At 53.6% G+C, this 22,509-nt stretch overlaps 1 protein-coding gene across 2 annotated transcripts in view; it reads left to right on the top strand.

The window, feature by feature from the left end:
• Positions 1-20,099, top strand: part of CRTC3 (CREB regulated transcription coactivator 3) — a 97,836-nt gene extending 77,737 nt beyond the window's left edge. For both annotated transcript variants that reach the window (XM_039257530.1, XM_039257521.1), the window contains 7 exons: positions 800-849; positions 5,427-5,644; positions 8,916-9,214; positions 13,944-14,144; positions 14,228-14,308; positions 16,312-16,414; positions 16,861-20,099. In XM_039257530.1, the coding sequence (XP_039113461.1) occupies positions 800-849; positions 5,427-5,644; positions 8,916-9,214; positions 13,944-14,144; positions 14,228-14,308; positions 16,312-16,414; positions 16,861-17,069 (1,161 nt within the window). In that variant the 3' untranslated portion in view covers positions 17,070-20,099. The remainder of the gene's footprint in view (positions 1-799; positions 850-5,426; positions 5,645-8,915; positions 9,215-13,943; positions 14,145-14,227; positions 14,309-16,311; positions 16,415-16,860) is intronic.
• Positions 20,100-22,509: the final 2,410 nt, after the last annotated feature.

The raw sequence follows: 22,509 nt of genomic DNA, 5'->3' as shown, positions 1-22,509 counted from the left end.
GCAAGATGTACATGATGTTTCATCTTTTTTGGGATATAATTTAAAATTCACATAACTTAGAGGAGAAGCAGCCACACTGTCATCATGGCTGCGGGGAGGCACAAGCGGGTTTGGAGGCTTTTATTGGAGGACAGGCGTGGCCTCTCCAGCAGAGGGACAGCGGTACCCCCTCTCCCCGGAGTTCTGGGGACGGCTCTCTCTGGACAGGGGTCCTCACCCTGATTCTTGGGGCTGTGCAACCCTCTGTAAATCATTTCTGGGACAAGAGCAAGTCAACAGTGACAGATGAGGTTTTTCCCCAGCATCTATTTATCGAGCCCCTACTGCCAGGCATCTGCTCTGTCTCTGTTTCTCAAAAATAAGCAAACATTTTTTTTTTTTTAATTTTACTAATGTTCTGCCTCCTCTGTGCCGGGAAAAATCTAGTCAGAACAGAAATGTCTGGGGGTCCCTGGGTGGCTCAGTTGGTTAAGCCCGACTTCAGCTCATGTCATGATCTCACAGCTCGTGGGTTTGAGCCCCGCATCGGGCTCTGTGCTGACAGCTCAGAGCCTGGAGCCTGTTTCAGATTCTGTGTCTCCCTCTCTGACCCTCTCCTGCTCATGCTGTCTCTCTCTCTCAGAGATAAATTTAAAAAAAATTTTTTTTAATTAAAAAAAATCTGCCATGTGAGGGTGCTCCTCAAAGCACTGGCTCTCCTTGCACTGACTGGAGCCCCAGGACACTTGACAGACACTTTTTAAAAACTGGCGTCTGACTTTACAGTTTGTAAGCCCCGATTTCCATTGTCTCTCCCCAGATTCAGTCCCTGTCAGGGCGCCCTCGGTCCTGTGATGTTGGAAGCGGCAGGTAAGTAATGTTCCTCCAGTTCGTGGCTCAGAGACTCTCCGGAAGGTTCTCCCGGAAGGAGAGTCTCATTGCTTGGTCACAAAACCCTGGGAAACTCCACTTGTCATGTGCGAATGGAAGTCCACTGAATTTTCTTAAGAACAGCACCTCCCTTTGGTACTCCCATTTCATATGTTAAAGTCATTAAGTTACGTAACTGTAATAGCAAGTAAAACCCGCCCTAAACGCGCTCGGGAGTGACCAGCACGTGTTGGTAAGCACCCGGCCCCGCTGTAGACGCAGGAGCGGAGGCCTGTGGAGTCGGGGACAGTGGCCAGGGAAGGGGACAGCCTCCGTCAGCCTGGGGGCCTCCTTGCACAGAAGGTGGTTGAGAGAGTGTCTCTGAATGCACTTTGTGCCACTGAAACGTATGTTTATGAGGGATAAATTTCACGTGAGGTGCATTTTACCCCAATTTAAAAAATTAACCGGAAGATGAATGCATAGGAATAATTTGTGTTTTTGAGACCACTAATTCGTTAGTGTATTTTGAAGCGTACAGCTTTACCCCCTAAAAGGTTTGAGAGCGCTCACAAACACAGGTAATGTAGCAGCATTAATGCAGGAAGTTCATGAGGAAATGGGGGCTGTGGACAAACAAGGGTCTGAGAGGAATAATGAACCCCCCACCTCAACAGGCGCCCCTCAAACTGGCCCACGAGATGGGGTCCCGGGTGCACACCGGCAGACCCCAGGGGACCCAAGAGGCAGTGTCCCCACAGCGCCCCTCAGTGCTGTCCCACCACTTGGCACCAAAATCACCTGAGAAGCAGCAACTCTTTCCGGGTCTCAAAATACTGTGGTGTGAAAACGGGACCTTTGCATGGCCTTCCTGAGCACGAGCACACGCTTCAGGGTCTGTGGATGGAGTAAATCTACTTCAGGCCGTCCTTCATCATTCCCTCCCCAGCGAAGCTTTCTGTGTGCTTTTCATAGCAGTTCATTCAAGACACTCCCTACAGAGTCCCCGGAGTGCGGACTTTTTTTTTTTTTTTTACTTTCTTTTTTTTGGCTAGTTAAACATAAACTCGTGTAATTAGCAGTCCACTGAGCTGAGCTGAGGATTGACCTTCTCTTCAAAAAGTCAAAAAGCTTTGCAGGACCCATACCCGGATGGAAGACCAGCACCCCTGAGGTGCAGGCCGTCCCCACAGAGAGGGGGCGCTTAGAGTTTTATGGAAAGGGCCAAGACTTTCTTCAAGAACCAATTCTGGCTCACCCCTCAGACAGCCGAGTGATCAGTACCCCAAAGGCCCACGGTACAGCACGAGGCTGCGGCGTGTTGGCCACCTCGCCACCCCCACCAGAGCTTTAGAGCAGGTGTTTCTCAGATACAGTGTTGTTTTCTTGCTCTTACGTTGGGGGCAGAGTTCCATTCGGTGACTCTTATTCATTCAGGTATTTGCTGACCCCCTAATTCTGGGTGCCGGGCTAGAGCAGTGAACAAAGCACGTCGAGGAGCTGAGGCCCCCGTGCAGAGAGACAGGCAGGGACAGTCGGGCAGATAAATATGTCACGTGTTGGTAAGCACACGGGGGAGGAAGACAGGGTCGGATCGGCAAGCCCTTTCTTGGCTAAGATGCTGTGCGGCAAGAACCTGGGATGAGCTGAAGGGGAGCATGTTCCGGGCAGAGGGAACAGCCAGTGCAGAGACCCTGAGGCAGGCCTGTGCCTCGAGGACACGGAGGCTGGCGTGTTGCGTGGGACTTGAAGTCAGAGTGGTATCAGCAGAGGGTTTTGAGCCAGGGATGCCCTTACCTGCCTCCTATCAGATTCCCAAGAGGACTGCGGCCGGTACTAAGAGTGTTTGGAAAGTTACGACTTGTATTTCCCTCAGCCAGCGAGAGAGTGCTTTGAATGTCACCAGTGACCTGCTTCACGCCAGCCGGTTATTCTCTCCGTCCCCGTTCCGAGCCACGGGGCCTGTTCCCCACTTCCTCCCACTGCCGTCACTCCCCCCAGCCACCGCCCATGGGTGTCTCTTCTCTCCGCCCCAGAGCCCGTCTGCTCTCAGGGTGATCAGCTCTGGGTTCCTGAGTTCCTTCCTAGTCTGTGACCTTTAACCCCATGACCGGTCTGCATCCAGCCATCTGAAAGACAAGGTTCCACCGTCAGTCTCTCTACAACCAAAATTACCTTCCCTCCTCATCCATCACATTGGACACCTTTCCTTCTTCCCCATTTCTTTCCAGGCCTCCACAGTTAAGCCCCCTACCTGTACCCAGGAAGGGAGGCCACCCAGAAGGAACGCTCAGCCTCCCTCCTGCCCCTGATGCCCCTCGCCGTTCTGTTTTCGTGGGGTCAGAGACACCGGAGCCCTCCTCTGGTTCAGGGCACGGGCCTCTCCGAGGCCTCTCCCTCCTGCTTACCCTTCCGTCTCCTAAGTGTTCGGCCCTTCCCCAGCCCTTCTACTAGGTTTTTCTGTCCATGTTTCAATGTGCTTATTAAGGAGTCTGCACTGAAAAACCCTTCCTTAGCCCTGAGCTCCCTTTCCCTCCCTCCCATCCTTCTGTCCTTCTCATTTCCAGAATTCTTAGCCACTCTTTTGAAAGAGTATTTACTGTTGAGTCTTCTTACAGCCAGTCCGCTCCTCAGCCCACTGTGGCCTGGCCCCCGGCCCCGCCCTTCCTCAGGAGGCATCTCTAGTACATGTCCTCTTACGCTGTGGCGACTCCGCGTCTAAGACAGAATTCGTTATCGTCCCCAGAGCACCTCCCCTTACCCCCAGCCTGCTCGTACACCCCAGTGTCCCCAGGCCAGCGCCCCCGTGCCGGAAAATCCGGAGTCCTTCTCGAGGACTGCCTCAGGTGTCTCCAGACTCCATCCGGGTCTCCCCATCCCCACGGGCTCTCTCAGTGTCGCCTGGGACCACCCAGCAGCGGCCACCACTGACCTCGCTGCCCCCAGGCTCTGCTCCTTACGCGCTCTCCCTCCGCCGTCTCTCAGCCACGCCGTCCTTGGAATGATTAGGTCCCCCTGCCGCCCCCACCCCCACCGAGCCTTCCACTGGCGGCTTGTCTGTCTGAGCCTCCTGTGCTCTCTGCCTGCCTATCCAGTCCTGCCTCCTGTCGCCACCGCCTCTCCTGAACTTGACCTTCCTGCGGTATTTCCTGGGGTATCTAAATTCCTTGGGCAGCTGTGTGGTTTCATGCTTCCCTCCCTTGCCCAGGCTGTGAACTCTGCCAGAAATGGTTTCCCAACCAGACGCTCTGAGTTCCTGGGCCTTCGAACTCAGCCAAGAGCCCCCCAGGGAGTCCCTGCACCCCCCCCCCCAGCCTGCTGGTTTCCCCTCCACACCTTATGCCACCAGGCTCTGTCGCTGCACTGCAGATTTGTGTTATATATATGGCTGCGTCCCTGCTTTGTCTGAGCCTCTTGAGGCCCGACGCCCACGGCTGGCCCCTGGGAGGTGACGTGTTGACAGTGCCTTCCCTGCTCTTGCCCAGCGGCGCTGTCCTCCAGCCGGTCTCCTCTTCGTCAGCCCACGCTGGACCTGGACCACGCAGGAGCTTTCTCACCGGCTCTCCCTGCCCTGCTCCCCACTCCCCTACGCCGTCCTCCACATGGTAACCACGGTGGCATCTCTGAGGTGGCATTTCTGCAGCTTATGCTGGACTCCCGACTTCTCACAGACCCCGGTCCGGACTCGTCAGCACATCGTCTTACCCTCGGGCACTTCACTCCCCTCCTACCTCACCTGCCACCCACCCGTTCCCAGCCTCTGGCCTGACTCCCCAGCCCATCCCGACATTGACAGCTCCCGCCTCTGTGTCTGCCGTGGCACGTGTCCCTAACGGTCCTCCCCACCCCTTATGAGCCCCGGCCCCGCATGCTTCCCTCCACACGGCAGTTGGTGGCTTCCCCCCGGTCTGTGTCTCCTGCCTGCCTGTGAGCTCCCAAGAGCGGTGCCCTCAGACCCGGGCTCGCAGCCGCTCCCGGGGCCCCACACTTCAGAGACCCCACTCCCATGGAGTCTGGCGTCCAAGGGGCCCCTGGGGAACACGCCGCCTGCCTCAGGGGCAGGGTGGGGGCGGGCATGTGGAGTGTGGCCGGGGCTTGGCCTGCAGGCAGGGATAGCCCCACGGGGGCCTGCGGTGTGGACCAGGCCGCAGTGGACGAAGGAGCACAGCCACCGCCCGTGTGTCCCCTGCATCACTGCAAGGAACTGGGGGATTCTCTATTTGAATCTGACTTTCCGGGCTGTCGAGGTGTCATCTGTCAGGACAAAAACATAGAACATAGTTCATGGAAGAGTTTGTTCGCTTGGGCGGGGTGGTGCCTGGGTGGCTCAGTCGGTTAGGTGGCCAACTTCAGCTCAGGTCATGATCTCTCTGTTCGGGAATTTGAGCCCCGCGTCGGGCTCTGTGCTCACAGCTCGGAGCCTGGAGCTGCTTCGGATTCTGTGTCTCCCTCTCTCTGTCCCTCCCCCTTGGATGTTTGATACCCACTGCCTTCATTCGACAAGTATGTTCTATTCCCCAGCAGCCAAATGCACTTTAGAAAATAATCTCTCTCTCTCTCTCTCTTTTTTTTACCAGTGCTTTTCCACATAATGGTCAAAACATAGGCCTCTCACCCTTCCTGGGGACCCTGAATACCGGGGGGTCACTGCCAGACCTAACCAACCTCCACTATTCCCCGCCTGTGCCAGCCTCGCTGGACACCAATGACCACATCTTCGGTAGTATGAGCGTGGGGAATAGTGTGGGGAGCCTGCCAGCCGCCATGACTCACCTGGGCCTCAGAAGCTCTTCCGGTAAGTGTCCTCCGCTCAGTAAGAGCCGCGCCCACGTAGGTGCCCTAGTGGCCCCAGTCCTAGGTGGTCCCCAGCCAGGCAGCCTGTTAGTGAGTCGTTTGATGAGAATGATTGCTTCTAAGTTAGAGATAGTTATGTATCTGTCCCAGTAGCTGGGACAGCTGGCATTTCCCTTTGGTGGTCTGTTTTTGCCGGATTGGCTGGGCTCTGGGGCACTCGGCTAAACCTCGTCCTTTACCGTCTTCACCAGCCCGGCTGTCCCTGGACTGGGAGAGTAGGCGGTATGAGTCCAGAAAAATGTGTGCTTTCCTTTCTGTGTTCACTGAACAATGTTAATGGCTCTTAATCAACATGTGATAGTGTTTTATAATTACGGCTTTCTCTCTCTAGATCCCTCTAATTTCCCGTTGGATTTCAAAAGAGAATACTTTGAATTTTATTTTATTCATTACTATTGTTTTTTAATGTTTATTTTACTTTTTTTAATGTTTGTTTATTTTTGAGAGAGAGAGAGACAGAGCACAACTGGGGGAGGGGCAGAGAAAGAGGGAGACAGAATCCAAAGCAGGGTCCAGGCTCTGAGCTGCCAGCACAGAGCCCGACACGGAGCTCAAACTCACAAACCACAAAATCATGACCAGAGCTGAAGTCAGATGCTGAACTGACTGAACCACCCAGGTGCCCCTTTAATGTTTATTTTTGAGAGAGAGTGTGAGCTGGAAAGGGGCAGAGAGAGGGGGGAACAGAGGATCTGAAGCGGGCTCTGCTGACAGCAGAGAGCCCGACGCAGGCCTTGAACTCATGAACCATGAGATCATGACCTGAGCCAAAGCTGGACACTCAGCCCGCTGAGCCACCCAGGTGCCCCAGAGAATATTTTGAATTTTAGAAAACCTGTAAGGGATACAATGAAAATATTTGATACTAATAGATAAATATACTAAATAGAAATCCACCACAGTTTAAAATTATTGGTTCAAATTTTCAGAGGTGCTTAAAGATGCAGGATGTGGCTCTAGTAAAATGTTGCCATCGGGGTGGGGGGGGGCACCCGGGTGGTTCAGTCTATTGAGCGTCTGACTCTGGCTCAGTTCATGATCTCACAGTTCCTGAGTTCAGGTGCCACATTGGGCTGTAGGCTGTCAGCGCAGAGCCCACTTCAGATCCTCTGTCCCCTCTCCCTGCGCCCCTCCCCTGCTCTCTCTCTCTCTCTCCCAGAATAAATGAATAAACTTTTAAAAAAAGGATTAAAAAAATGTTGCCATGACGTGACTTGGGTCACCGTTCAAGTTTGGGCGCCCGCGGCTCAGATCCCCATGTTGGAACATGACTAACTTTACTTGAGCCTCCGCAGATGCTCTCATCCACATCTGAGGCGGGTGTTGACCCCGTACTCCCAGGGCCGCGCTCCAGCCTCCGGCTGTAAGGGTCCCAAGGGCTGTGGTGTGGACTGTCGCCTCTGGAGGGGATCCCCGGTGACGGCCCACCAGTGGGGAAGGGCTGCTGGTTCCCACTGTGCGTTCAGAATCCCCCGCTCGCAGGAGAGAGGTCCCCTTCAGGATGGGCGGCTGGAAGATTCTCCGATGCTTGTGGCAGTGCAGCCATTGTGCCCCAGAATTTTAGAATTGATTTCAGAGATTACCCTTACTTGCTTACTTAGGTCATTATCCTGCCGCTCTGCTTCCGCGTGCTTGCTGAATTCTGTCAGTACAAGGGTATCCAAGGTCACCTAAGTAAAGCAGCGTCGGCACTTAGCTCTCTGGGGTCTGGAGGCAGCCGGCATTCCCCGGGGCAGCCTTTGACACTTTGCTTCAGCTGAAAGTCCTGTGTTTACCACTATCTGCTGTTTTTCCCAAAAAAGCATTATTTTGTGCAGCACGTTATGAGAACCAGTATCAAGTTTTTATATAATTTCTAGGGACTCCTTAAAATGCGTGGTATATGAAGTTGAATATATATGTATATTTTTTAACATCTTTGAGCTTTGCTTCTGAACGAGTAGATTTGTTTTCTAACCCCAGTTCACATCTTTAGCTCTCATTCTTTCTTGAGCCAGCAGATCCCTGGCCTTTCTGTGGAGAGTTGCACTGTGGGATAGCTATGTAGTTTATCAGAGACAGCCTCTCTGTTTTTTTCAAAGTTTATTTATTTTCAGAGAGAACATGGGGGAAGGGCAGAGGAAAAGGGAGAGAGAATCCCAAGCAGGCTCCAAGCTGTCAGCACAAAGCCCCGACCCAGGGCTCGAACTCACGAGCCATGAGATCATGAGCTGAGCTGAAACCAAGAGTCGGACACTTAACCAACTGAGCCACCCCAAGCGCCTTTGTGGCGGGGGAGAAAAAAAGCATTTTCCAGCAAAGAATGCTTTATTCTGTCATTGCTCCATTACGGTAACTTATATCTAACACTGATTTTTTTTTTTTTTTTGAACATAAAAGAACACACAGTTACATTCACCCCGCCTACCGGTACCGGAATGATGTGCTGAACTTTGAAACGCGGCATTCCCATTTGAGATGCACAGTGGCATGGTTAAGTCACGGAGCAAGGCCACTCTGTGCCAGGTCCCATGCCAAGGCTCCGGCAGGATGCAGGACACAGTCCTGGCCTCATGTAACTCAGGCCTTGGCAGCCTGTGTCATGGAAATGCCTTTTCCCAAGCTCTCGCTCATGCTAAAATTCACTGCTCCTCCCCCCAAATAAAACAAAGCACCAGCAAAAACTTCATTTTCCCTACATGGGAGTAGACTGTCATGAAAGGTTTCTGGGGAGCCGGAGAAGCAAAGAGAAAGCAGGAGACGTGGGAGGGAGTCCCTTCCTATGCTCCTCTGGGGTGTTCGGGGTATAGACCGGGTCCCCGTCAAGGCGGCACCCCAGAGCCACAACTCAGGGAAAGGAGGCTCTCTCAAGGCAGCGCGGGGTCCGGGCAGTGTCTGGGACAGCGCGTCCGGGGCTCTAAACAGAATGTGTGCACAGTCTTTCCCCGGGTGGGGGCGGGGCACGCACACCCCTGGCCTTGCTCACCTCGCCCAGCGGCCGCCCCACGCTTCCCGGAGCACAGCTCACTGTCACCCTGCCGCCGCCAGCTCGCAGCCCAGTGCTTCGGTCCCCCACCGCGGGCACGTCAGACCCCAGTGCAGTGGGGGCGCCACCCAGGAGCTCCCCGCGGGCAGAGCCGGCCTCGGATACGCATCGCGGGCACCAGAGGGAGCTTTCCTGCATCTCGGGGACACGAGAGATTGTGGCGAGTAACTTGTGACTTGTCCCGCAGGCCTCCAGGGCTCTCGGAGCAACCCCTCCATCCAGGCCGCACTCAGCAAGACTGCACTTTCATCCTCCGCCAACAGCCACCCACAGACACCAGCCCCCAGCGCCTCGGCCCTGCACCCCTCCCTGCGGCTCTTCTCCCTCAGCAACCCGTCTCTCTCCACCACGGCCCTGAGCGGCCCCGCGCGGCGGCGGCAGCCCCCGGTCAGCCCCCTGACGCTGTCCCCGGGCCCCGAAGCGCATCAGGGTTTCTGCAGACAGCTGTCGGCCAGCAGCCCTCCCAACCCCTATCCTGCCGCCCAGGTGAGAACCAACTCTGCACCGAACACACCGAGCAGAGTGTAAATAACTCAGCACTGCTCGCTCCCTAATGGCTTGTTTGTTGTGAAGATCACCGTTTCCAGACGCACAGCCGGCAGTCACTGACCCCCAGGTAGGGCATAGAGAACACAGCCCAGACGTGTCTAAGATGGCTAGGGGAGACCAGGCTGGGGTGGTTTTGTTTTGTTTAAAAAAATTTTTTTTAACGTTTATTCATTTTTTTGAGAGACAGAGAAAGACCGAGCATGAGCAGGGGAGGGGCAGAGAGAGAGGGAGACACAGAATCCAAAGCAGGCTCCAGGCTCTGAGCTGTCAGCACAGAGCCTGGTGTGGGGCTAGAACTCACAAACTTCGAGATCATGACCTGAGCTGAATTCAGACACTTAACCGACTATACCGCCCAGGCCCCCCGAGGTTGGGGCTTTAAAATTGGTGTGGAAAATGACCAGTAACTGATGCTGTAAGTATTTTAAGCGACAGAGGAAAGCCAAAGGGAGACACTTAATACCTTGCTGAAGCTTTGATACAGGATTAGACCTCTTCCCTAATTATACTTACAGATTGGAAAATCAGTACTTTTATTGTTCATGAAATAACAGATATATAGAAAAGACCAGATCTCTGTAAAAGGTCCCAAGAAATCTGTGTAGAAAGAGGCACAGTTTGAAGTCATAGGCCTGTTACAAAAGTTTCGGTGTCAAAATGTCATATCTTGATTTGTTGACTTTGTTTTTGTTCTTTTTTTTTTTTTTTAACTTTGTTTTTATTTGAAACAATTAGGGCAGTTCTTACCATAATCACCGCTGAATATATTTTCAGCTGCGGTCACTCCCTAGATACACTGTGACATCATTGAGTCCCCACCTCACCATAAATGAGTCATGGTTCAGCAAGGAAGGGTTGACGGAACACACCGGAAGGAGTTAACAGACCCAGTCACAACTCCCTCTTCCATGAGTAATCCCTTTCCTGAGAGGGGGAGAGGGATTTCATAATTGTTTTTTTAGTGGTTCTTTTTATATCATTGGATTGCCTTTAATTTTAATTTTCAAGATTATAGGCTATAAAAAATATCACTCTTACTCTCTTGCTACATTTTAAGGAGACGGGAGAGAGGGAGAGCACCCTGTTTTGAATGTTTTCATTTTTGGTTTGCTTAGTATTTTGGTTTTTTAAAAATCAGTGTTATCCAGGCACACAGTTTTAAAAGTCACATAGTTCTAAAGGGCTTGTTGGGAAATATCAGTTGTCATCCCCTCCCTGACTAACCATATTTCCTACTCCCTAGAGATGGCTCCTTTCAGCCATGTTAGCTGATCTCTGTGGTATAACCATGTTATTTGATGCTTGTTTGGTTTTGGACTTCTGGCGTTAGGTGTCATCTGATGAGATGCTGCCATGGAGAATTAGGACGTAGCTCTCCCCAAACCCCGCGCACCCCCACACACATTTCCTACCCACCCTCCTCATTCACACTGTGCTGTATTGTAATTTTCGGTGTTTAGTGCATTCACAGTTCTATAGAGCAGCCAGGGGGTGCCCGGGTGGCTCAGTCAGTTAAGCGTCCAGCCTTGGCTCAGGTCATGATCTCATGGTTCCTGAGTTCGAGCCCCGTGTCGGGCTCTGTGCTGACAGCTCAGAGCCTGGAGCCAGCTTCGGATTCTGTGTCTCCCTCTCTCTCTGACCCTCCCCTACTCCTGCTCTGTCTTTCTCTCCCAAAAATAAATAAGACATTAAAAAAAAGTTTATAACAGAGCCCAGTTGAACCCTTTAGTATACTATGAAATTGAACAAAGTGAACGTTTTTTTCTTCACCCAGGAGTTCATAAATGTCTTACTTTTTTGTTAGTTCAGTTTTCTGTGTACATATTACTTATCACATCCTGGCTCTTGGGGTCTGGTTGGATCTCCTCTCTGTACATTGAGACACAGCCCACCAGTAGCTCTCCGGGCAAGAGTGTATGGGTCTGGTATGACTTAAACATGTCCTTAAACATGGCAGGCAGAATACCCATCATATAGTGCACAATTGGTTAGATACAGAATTCAAATCTGAAATAATTTTCTCAACATTTTGAAGATATTAATTCGTTGCCTTTGGTTTCTAGAGTTGCGAGTGAGAAATCCAGTGCCGTTCTGATTCTTAATACTTTGAACGAAATCTCCTTTTTTCCCTCTGGGGGCTTGTAGGATTTTCTTTTTGTCCCGCAGGGTTCTAAAACCTCTGGATCATGTGGCTTGACGTGAGTCAGGATATTGGTGGGTTTCCTCAACCTGGAAACTCTTAACCATCCTACATTCCTGGGAAATTCTCCTTAATTATTTCTTGGATGACTTCTTCCCTTTGACTCCTGTTCTCTCTTTCCTGAACTCCGTTGTGTGAATGTTGGGCTCCCATCCTTTCCCTCTCACGCCCCTATTTTTCCTCTCCTCCTCGTTTCACCCTGCTTTCTTTATCTTCCTGCTGTTATGCCGAATTTTCATTTATGCTCTCATACTTTGATTCTGTTATTTTATTTTATTTATTTGTTTTAAGACAGAGATGGGGTGGGGGGAGAAGTCTAAGCAGGCTCTGCACTGTCAGTGCGGAATCCATCACAGGACTCAAACTCACGAGCCATGAGATCATGACCTGAGCCAAAATCAGGAGCCGGATGGGGCGCCTGGGTGGCTTAGTCGGTTAAGCGTCCGACTTTCGCTTAGGTCATGATCTCGCGGTTCGCGGGTTCGAGCCCCGCGTCGGGCTCTGTGCTGACTGCCACCTCAGAGCCTGGAGCCTGTTTCAGAGTCTGTGACTCCCTCTCTCTCTGACCCTCCCCTGTTCATGCTGTCTCTCTCTTAGAAATAAATAAAACATTTAAAAAAAAAAAATCAGGAGCCGGATGCTTCACCGACCGGCCCCCCCAGGAGCCCCTGCTCCCGTACTTTCAAATTGCCAAAAATTCTTTTCTGTTCTCCAACTGTTCCTCGTTACAGCCTCATACTCATCCCATGAGTGCAAGAGCATTTTTTCATCCCTCTGAGGTTTTCAGTGGTAATTTTCATTCCAGTTTCTTTTATTTTTTTGTAACAGAAATTTTCTAAGTTGCGTAAAAGTAGAGAATACAGTGTAATGAATCCTTTTATTCTCTTCATTCAGCCTCAACAGTCACCCAATGTTTTGGTAATCTTGTTTCACCCACATCCCTACATTGAAAAACATGTATCTAGAGATACGTATTGCACATGTTTATTACACATATTTAATAGATAAAGATTTTTTTTTATAGCCGAAACAGTATAATGGTAATTTCGTTTTTCATGACTACTTCTTCTGCATAGATTTCTCCAAGTTTCTTTTCTTTGTATGTCTGCCTTGGTCTCTGATTTCCATTCAGATGGTTTCCTCTGATCACAGTCTGGTGATTCTTGGCCCTCTGCTCATCTTTTTTTGTTTTTTTTTTTTGTCTACTTATTTATGTTTGAGGCGGGGAGGGGCAGAGAGAGGGAGGGAGGGAGAGAGAGAATCTTAAGCAGGCCCCCCGCTGTCAGCACAGAGTCTGATGCAGAGCTGGAACTCACAGACTGTGAGATCATGACCTGGGCTGAGGCTGGATGCTTAACCAACTGAGCCCCCCCAGGCCTCCCCTGCTCGTCTTTAAGAACAGGACACAAAAATACCAATTGGAAGCCCTGTGTAGACAGACAGGTGAGCTTATTGAGTATGGTCTTCACTGTAGACTGACCTAGCTTGGCCATTTCTGTGGAGGGGGGGTCCCTGGTGTCGTGTAAGTTTCAGGATGGTGTCTCTGGCTGGTCAGATCCCCAGGGGACACTGGCATACACCTAGCGTCCAGTCTGCTGAGACCCAAGCTGGGGAAGAGAGGGGGAAACTTCAGGATTCAGTAGTGAGCTCTCTTGAACCCTGTGTTTTGAGCAGAGCACCTCACCTCCTGGCTCCGCTGTGCCTTGCAGGTCCCTTAGCTGGGCTCTCTCCAGAGCACCACCCCCCGCCCCCCACAGTCTCCCCACAGGCAAGGGCTAAGCCTGACCTCGCCTCACGCAAGCCCATGGGGGCCTTCTGGGTCTTCACCCCTGCTTGCTGTTGTCCCACAGCCGGCCGCGGGGACCCTGTGACGGAAGCCCGCCTGCCTCCTGGCTTGTGCCCTCTGCCAGCCCCGCTCTGGTCTTCCCAGCTCTGCGAGGCTGGTTCCTGCCAGCCCGTCCCTCTTCATTGTCCACGTTTCACGGCCACTTTCTTCCCTCTTTGTCCTTGTGTTGTTTATTATCATTTGTGTTATTTCTTTTTAAAGTATTAAATCATTAATGTTTCCTGTTGTGTAATGTTGTTCTAGTGTTTTAGTAGAGTTTGGGGAGATAGCAGGGCTGAGTTCTTTTTTTTTTTTGTTTTCCATTTTCCATCTTAAACCAGAAGTTATGGCTTTAAAAAAACAAACATGATTTTCACTGAGGACACTGGGTCAGTTGGTGGGTATTTAGCTCTGTTGTGTTGTGTTGTGTTGTGTTGTGTTCAGTTGTGTTTTAAGACAATAGAAATTGTCATTGAATGGGAGCTGTTTCGTGGGGGAGTGAGGCTTAAGGTCACATAGAAGGTGCAGAAGTAGGGCCTAGCACAGAGCACCCAGGGGAAGAAGACCTTTGACAGCTCCTAATCTGAAAGGATTTTCCACCAGAAACGCCACCGAAGCTAATTAGTGGCTTTGTTTTACAGATGGTGTCCTCAGATCGAAGCCCACTCTCCTTCCTGCCCACGGAAGCTCAAAGCCAGGTGTCCCCGCCGCCCCCTTACCCCACCCCCCAGGAGCTCCCCCAGCCCCTCCTGCAGCAGCCTCGTGCCCAGGAGCCACCCACTCAGCAGCCCCAGGTGGCCCCCTCCCTGCCTCCCTCCGGCTTCCAGCTCCTTACCGCCCAGGTGGGTCCTGAGCACTGGTCGGGAGGGAACTCCTAATTTGCCCCGAGCTCCAAGCTAAACGGTCCCTTCCTTATTCCAATAAGGGTTCACCTGTGACCAGCTTCTTCCCCGATGTGAGCTTTGACCAGCAGTCCATGAGGCCAGGCCCGGCCTTTCCTCAACAGGTAAGTGATGGCCCAGCCGGGCTCTTCCTCCGACCGGGAACCACACCATGTAGGCTGTTCAGGGTGTAGACTGAGCCATCTGGGCCATTTCCCTGGGGAGTCCCTGGCGTCATGGACTAGGTGCTCCACTGCCCTGGGTTCAGATGTGTTCAGGGGCCCGGGGGGCCTGGAATCTCCCCTAGCCCTCACATGCTGGGGCCAGCTGCCTTGTGTAGGTGCAGGCCTCTGCAGAACTGTCAGAGCAAGGGGTAGAAGATGTCTGAGAACAGTCTAGTCACACACTTGTAGCATGGCTCATGGCCGAAGGGACCACCAAGGCCCACTGATCTGTCCTGCTGGAGAGACTGAGACCAGGAGGGGCTCGGCCTGGAGAGTCTGGCCCAGGCGGGACCAGATGCCCTTCCCTAAGATCTTTTTTTCTCGTTTTTCTTTTTTAAATTTAAGAAAAGATTTGTTTTTTGAAAGAGAGCATGAGTGGAGGAGGAACAGAGAGAAAGAGAGGGAGACAGAATCCCAAGCAGGCTTCATGCTGTCAGGGCAGAGCCCAATGAGGGGCTCGAACCCACGAGTTGTGAGATCATGACCTGAGCTGAAACCAAGAGTCAGAGGCCTAACTGATTGAGCCACCCAGGCGCCCCTCTTCTTCTTCTTTTTTTAAAATGTTTGCTTATTTTTGAGAGAGAGAGAGAGGGAAGGTGCTCACATGTGTGTGCAAGTGTGGGAAGAGTCAGAAAGAGAGAGGGAGAGAGAGAATCCCAAGCAGGCTCCATGCTGGCAGCACAGAGCCCGACATGGGGTTCAATCCCATGAACTATAAGATCATGACCTGAGCTGAAATCAAGAGTCAGACACCCAACCAACTGAGCCCCCCAAGTGCCTCCCCAATATATTTTTATTCAACCACTTCCTTTTGCTTTTTAGGTTCTCCCTAAGGATCACTTAAAATATTTCTAGATTTTATCATGTTTATTAAGCGTGGATTGGGCTCTAGGATGGATTAAGGAGAGAAGGCGTTTGAGCATTTTACAGATCTTTTTTTTAAAAAAGATTTTTATGTTTTTGATTAGAGCGCGCGCCTGCGTGCAAGTAGGGGAGGGGCAGAATAGGGAAGGGAGAATGCCAAGCAGGCTCCCTGCTGTCGTGCAGAGCCTGACGCAGGGCTCTATCTCAACAAACCCTGACACCACCATCTGAGCCCAAATCAGGAGTCCGATGCTTAACCAACATAGCCACCCAGGCACCCCCTACAGGTCTTAATAATAATTACACAGTAAAACACACAACAGATGTTTCCCCAATTTGGCCACGAAGGCTCATGGCATAAACCAATAGTCCCTGCCTCCTCGTTTTCTGATTCTGAAGAAGCCAGTTTGGTTTAGATGAGTCAGAGAGTCTCCCTGAAAAATGATAGAAATGCCTACTTTTGAAAGATTGAAAAAACTGGTTTGGAATATTAATTTCTGGAAAGGCACCTGACACAGTCTCCAGGTTTAGCCATTCCTTGCGGAGCCTTTCTCATGGAGAGGCGCCTGCCTGAGGTTCCGTCCTCTGAGAAGGAAGGGGTATCACCTCCTCATTTTTCTAGAAACCAAAGGGGGAAAGAGTCCATGGGTCACATCACTTCCTTGGTTATAAATGGGACCTTGAAGGGCTCCTGCAGGCGGTGTGTCCAAAGGCCTTGGTGTGGTGGCTGGGGCGGGGGGGGCGGGCAGGGTGTGAGACCTGAGCTGCCACAGAGAGCGTGACTGTCCGTGGCTCATAATGCCTTCGTGGACCCGGCCCTTTGTGAATGGGGACGAGTTACCCACACTGTGGGCCTCGGGGACCCCCGCCTCCACCCCCGCACCTGCCTGCCTGCCTGAGAGGAATGTCCTGTGTAGGATCCTAGAGAGAAGGAGCCCGAAGACCACTTTCCTGTCTGGTTTTGCTCTGGGAGCCCCTTGCATGACTCACTCCTTGGAGGCAGCGGTCTTTCCTTACAGTGTGACCTCGGACGCTTACAGGTGCCCCTGGAGGAACAGGGTCCGCGAGAACCACAGGACGCGTTTCACTTGAGACCAAACCTGTATTCCAACTGCGGGAATTTCCCCAACCCCATCCTGACAGGTGAGTGGGGGCCAGCCCTCAGCCTCTTGACCGTGTTCATTCTGCTGCGCCTTTCCACATACCCTCGTGAGATAGTGCACACGACATCAGGTGACGCCAAAAATTAAAGTCTCCAGGCAACACTGCCTTTCTGAAATGCAGGTGCCCAGCCCCAGAGACTGCGAGCCAGTGGGGAAAGGGCCTGGTCCTCCAGGCCTTTTCCGAACTACTTAGTTTGAAGTGATGGGAACTGTTCAGAGGGAGGAAGCCTGCAAAAATGGGGGGGGGGGGGGTCATGGAACTGACGGAAAGAATGTAGTTTCCAGAGCCGCCCGGGTGCCAGGGAGTTGGGGGACGCAGGAGGTCAGTGTCACGGTGGGGAAGACGACAGGGATGGCCTTTGAGGGGTGTCGCCCGCTGTGTGTCCTCTTAACCCGCGCTGTCTCCCCCCTTGCTGCTCCCTCCAGAAGACTCAAGTGCCAGCCTGTTCAAAGACCTCAGCAGTGCGCTGGCGGGCACCCCCGAGGTCCGCCTGCACACGGACACTCCGTTTCCTCTGGAAGAAGAGCTCCAGATCGAACCCCTGAGCCTGGACGGACTCAACATGTTAAGTGACTCCAGCATGGGCCTGCTCGACCCCTCTGTTGAAGAGACGTTTCGGGCTGACCGACTGTGAACAGAACAGACCAGGACCAGGAGAATTTCTCTCTGAAGGAGCCGAAATAGGACGGCACAGAATGGAGCCAGCTACCCCCCTCCCCCCACCGGGCTTGCGTTATCTCGGGCTTCTGACACGGAAGGAGCCAGTTTTGTGACTTCTGGCTTTGCGTCTCCTACGCAGTGGCTTGTTCTAGACCAGAGAGCCGTGCACGGCCTCTCAGGCCTGTGGCGAGGGTTATGCTCTGCAGGCCTGCGCCCTGGGGCCTCCAACGACTCGGTCATGACCATGACCAGCGCCTCTCCTTCTCTGCCCTCTAGTCGGTCCACATGTACAAGTAGAAAAGAACCCTGTGACCGGGGGGGCGGTCGCCTGGTGCTGTGCCCAGAACCACTGATGTCAGTCGACACTGAAGAACAGCCCGGAGCGGTGGCGGCTAGGGGCCAAGGGCCTTCAGGAGCTGGCTCAGCTGCGAGCGACGGCACCACAGCGCCGCGATGCCACCCCCGCCCTCGCCTTCCGGCCAAGCACCTGCCAGCCGGTGGCGGCCGGTCCCGGGACACGGCAGACGGCCATCATCTCGGAGATGCCTTAATTCCAATATGAAGAATTCTTCCCAGGATTTCAAGCACAGACCCGAGTTTCACAAACTGAATGCTCATTTGTCTTCTCCAAGTATGTAATCTCCTTTCTGCTGCTTCGGGACACCTTCTCCTGTGGACGAGGGGGAAAGGGAGGACTATTTTATTCAGTCACTGAAAACAAACAAAAATCCCCTGGTAATGGACGAGCCCGAAAAGAGGAAGGTGCTTCCTCTTGACGGCTGAGGTGGAAAGCGAGGAGGGCGAGACATGCAATGTCTTCCAGACGAGCTCCAGACAGGCGCCGGCCTCCCCCTCCGCAGGAGGGAGCGGCTGGAGGTGTGAGCAGCGGGGATGGGGGGTGGGGGGGTTCTGTGTGCCGAGGGGGTGTGAACGTAGCCCCGCTAGGCCGTAAGCGCCCCGAGTGCGGGGACCGTGCCTTATTCATTATGAGACCCCTAGTTCCTAACAAGGGCCAGCACTCCGTAGGTGCTGCGTAACTGCGCATTGAATGCACAAACGACTGAACGGAGGAATGAATGAATCTGCCTTGCCGCGAGGCAGTCTAATCTTCCGCGTGTCCCCCTTCCCTGCAAAACCTCAGAGCTTTAGCTTTTTGGGGAACACTTGTGCCTGTGCAGCGTGCACTTTAATATGCTTTTAACACTAGGTGACCAAATCCACGATGAGACCGCGCGCCCCAGTCTCCTCGAGGGTGTGCACCGCAGCAGGTGGGCAGAGCCTATCTCCTGAGCGCCACCGAAACTGGGGCTTCCCATGCACTGGGACCTCGGGGAGCCCGGCATCGTTAGTCGTTAGTACCTTAGCATAAAGTAGCATTAGTGGGTTTCCACCACTGCCGGCCTCCTGACCCAGCCCCTGGCCACCCACCTGACGGGTGGGCTTGAAGAGCACCTCTGGGGACAGGCCTGGGCAATGGGGCAGAACGTGGGCATGGCAGGAGGGGCAGGGAGGGGAGATGAAAGACGCTGGAGCGTTTGCCGGGAGAGCCACGGCCTTCCAGGAGACGCCCGCAGAGTCGATGAAGATCGCCCAACTGCTCCCACCCGCGGCAGCACGGCCGCCCCACGACGAGAGGCGTCTGAAATGGGATCCTGGGCTGTTAACCTCTGCAGACCTCATCCCGTTTCTGTTTCTAGAAGGATCGCCTCACCTGCTGTCTTTCAAATAACCCGATGGCACAGCTCCCTCTGTGGGGCCCGAGTCCCCTGCTTCACGTTAGCGCTGAATCCTGCCGTTGAATTAGGTAGTGCACCAGGGTCCCTGCCCGAGCTCCAGGCCCCCTTCCCAGTCAAATTGGGATCCCCAGGGTCTCAGGAGGTGGGTGACTCTTTGTGAAAGCACGAGCCCTTTCCCTGTGATGCTCCACAGTCCCCAGCGTGCCGGAGAAGCCGGCTCCATGCTGCCTGCCCTGTGCCACAGGCCCCCCGAACTCTGACCTGGCCTCTCAGACGGGGATTGGGGATTGGTACCCATGTTAGGAGTTTGGTTTTTAGATTTTGGTTTTTTTTTTAGGTACCAGCATCACCCACTCTTGGCATAGTGCCTTACCTGTGGGGCTGGGGGCCCCAGCCCTCTGTCTGCATGGCAGTCCTGCCTTATAGCGGGGTGCCCGGGACCCCCTTGGTGCCAATCTGCCGTCCCTGGGGCACTCTCCCTGTGACTGGTGCAGACAGAGGCTCCCGGCAAAAGTGACTAGTCTGAGGAGCATAATGATGACAGTAAGGGTTAGCACTGAACTAAATTTGTCCTTCGGTCCACCAGCCCAGCCTTTTCCCATGAAAAGGTTTTGGGCATTCTACAACTCACTTGCTTAGTGAGCATCAAGGACACCCACGGGCAGGTGTTGCTCTGACCTTCCGCGCGTCAGCCCGCACTCATCGCTGCCTTTGCAACAAGCCAGGCGAGGCCCTCGGCATCTGAAGTGGCTGCGTACGTCAGATTGAACTATCTTCCAATATTTAGTCTCGTTACAGGAACCCGATGGCTGTACTCTTCTCATTTATTAGCAGTTAAACAGTGTAGAGCTAAAAACCTATCTGTGTTCCATTTTTTTTTCTTTCCATTACGGTTCTGGTTTCTAGGACACACGGTGTTAGGAGAAACAGTTTTTGATCACGGCAAGACCAACATGAATTCTCCTTTGTCCGATCTCACGTCTCCCAAGTCTACTGTATATTAGCCGAGCTGAAGCCTTGCGTGCCAGCCCTTCACACATTCGAAGACCTTTCCGGCTCCGCCTCCGGCTGGCTCTGCCATGCAGACCGTGCCGTTGCTTGGCAAAGGAGCCCTCACAGCAACTAATCAGACTTCCTGCCAGTGTCCTAACTCCCAGGTCCCTTGTTAAACAATATTTAAAGATTGGAATTTGTATAAAGTAGCTTCCAAGTTTTATAATACGTCGTTTTACATCTTTCGTAATTAAAAGCAGCACAATAAGGTTGTACCTGCGCTTGGTGTTTTCCTTCAGCGTCGGGCGACATGAACTTGGGGAAGGCGCTGTCTCCTGTGCAGCTCGGCCGGCCACCGGGCTCCCGGGTCCTTGGCTCGGCAGGCCCTGCACCGGCCCGCTTGTCAAGCACTCCTAACACACGCGCTGTTGCACCTGCGCCCGGGAGTGTGGAGAATGAAGTCGGGCACGTGGTTCCTCCAAAGCCACGGGTACCATGGGCAGAGGGTGGCCTGGCAGCGCCCCTTCCAGACCGCTGCTCCGGCCCTCACCTGACACCCCTCCCCTTTGGAGGCTCAGGTCACTGGTGCTCCTTCCCCCAGCGCTCTGCTCTCATGTCTGCCCCCCCCCCCGCCCCCAGCAGTTCCCTCCTCGCCAAGAGCTTTGGCTCTGTTCTCTGCCCAGCCCTGTCCACTCCATATTCCAGCAGGTTCCCAGGCCACTCCCCCACACCGACCCACCCATTCACCCTACCCCGGCCATTGCCTCCTTCAGACCCATCTCCTCAGCCACGCCCAGGGCTGGTCACAAAGGTGACTGTTCTGAAGGCTTACTCAGAAATCCTGTCTGAGCCACCATGTCTCCTCTGGTCCACACACTCCCTGTCCTTTGACCCCACTGACAATTCTCTCCCTTGTCCCTTCTCTCAGCCTCCCCGGCCTCTCCTCCCTTCCCTGGCCAGTGGCCTCCATGACAGTCACAGGCCTCCTCCCGCTCTGACCCTCGGCCTTTCCCTGCTGGGAGCCCCACAGGAGAAGGCCAGCAACCCCACCCCCTCCCCTGAGCCGATCCCCTCCTGGGGGGGGGGCTCCCACCTCTCTCTCCAGAGGCCCAGACACTCAGGCCCCTGGGGGCCGCTCCCTCAGCATCCCACCCGCCATCCATCCCTCCCCCTTGCCCAAACTACCCCAAATCTCTGTCCCTCCCGGCATGGCCCCCCTACCTTTACGTAGTTCTCGCTTGCCACATGGTGACTGATCTGTTCTTTCTGGGGCCGCCCCAGACCCCATCCCTCTCATGCCCTCCTTCCCCATCAGCCTGTACACGCGCTTGTGTCCTCGTAGCTAACAGCAAACAGAAGGAACAGCCCCCCCCCCCCCCCCGCCTTCCCCTCGCCCACCACCCTGACTGCTCTCCCTCCCATTCATACCCTTCTCTTCCCACCCCCGGCCCCGGTGGCAAAGCCCTCGGTCCAGCACCCCGTCCCGGCCCCTCTGGCCTGTCCAGTCCCTCTCCTCCTGACCTTTGAGCCCTGTGGCCACTCGCTTCCCCCCCAAACCCGCTCTTTGGTTCCAGCGAACCCCCTTCTTGTTCCCTCGGGTCACACGTCCGTTTCCTCCATGCATCCTCTTCCTTGGCCATCTTATCTTCCTCGGATCAGCGGTCCCCAGGCCACCTGTCCAGGCCTCCGAGCAGATGACCCCCACACGCAGCCCCCCAGCCCCCACCTGTTCGCTCAGGTTCGCCTGCACCCCCCCATGCCCCAGCTGCCCTCACCCTTTGTGGGTGTGTGTGCACCGAGAGCACCCCTCATCCGCCTCGGACGGCCGCCTTCCCCGCGGGACTCCGGACTTCCAGGTCGGGGCCACACCTGCGCACGGAAGCCCACGTCTCCATGCCTGGCACGTAGCGGGTGCTCAGGAAATATTCTCAAACTCCCGTAGGCTCCCTCCAAGACCACAGCCTGCACCCTGACACTAAAGCTGGATGCGGGCCTTCCTGCGCATCCCTCTCCCTTCCCCTCTCAGACCCAGCCTGAGCCCCAGGGCCGTCTCAGCCCCCATTCTCTCCTCAGCCTCTCAGCCGGGCTGCCTCCTCATCTCCAGCCCGGGAAGACGGCCTCTACCTGCCCTCAGAAATCAACAGAGTAACGAATTTTACTTTTTATCTGGGTGCCTCAGCATTCCTATCTATAAAATGGGACAATAAGCACCCGCCCCCCACTGAATAGCACCGTAGAGGGTAAAATGAACTCACACAAAGGACCTAGAATTGTGCCCAGCACCTGACAAACATTGAATAAATGTCGATTTTTATAAGTAGTATTTGTTGTGTGAATATGCTATCCTTTCAAAGGCAGGAGGCACAAACCGTTAGTAGCACTGAACTTGTATAACGTTTGCTTTCAAATATGAAATCCTAGCAGAGAGGAATGGTTTAACTCGATCTTATTTACGTCTTAATGGCCTGATGAATGCTGTGCCCTTGGCAAGTATGGAAATTAGGATAAGGGGCCATGTCCCAGTGTGGACGCTAGATGGAGCTGAGACCATAAGAGTGGCTGCTAGGACCCAGAAACAGCTGGATTGAGCCACTTAACCCTCTTAAATTTAGCCTCTGGACCGGGTGGGCGCCACGCTGGTTCCAACCGGACCCTCTGATGGCAGCGTGCACCGAGAAGTGTGTC

Source organism: Hyaena hyaena, unplaced genomic scaffold (assembly GCF_003009895.1).
Source record: "Hyaena hyaena isolate Hyena2069 unplaced genomic scaffold, ASM300989v1 scaffold_13, whole genome shotgun sequence".
Taxonomy (NCBI): domain Eukaryota; kingdom Metazoa; phylum Chordata; class Mammalia; order Carnivora; family Hyaenidae; genus Hyaena; species Hyaena hyaena.
The sequence above is the reverse complement of the archived record's forward strand: the minus strand, read 5'-3'. Positions and strand labels throughout refer to the sequence as shown.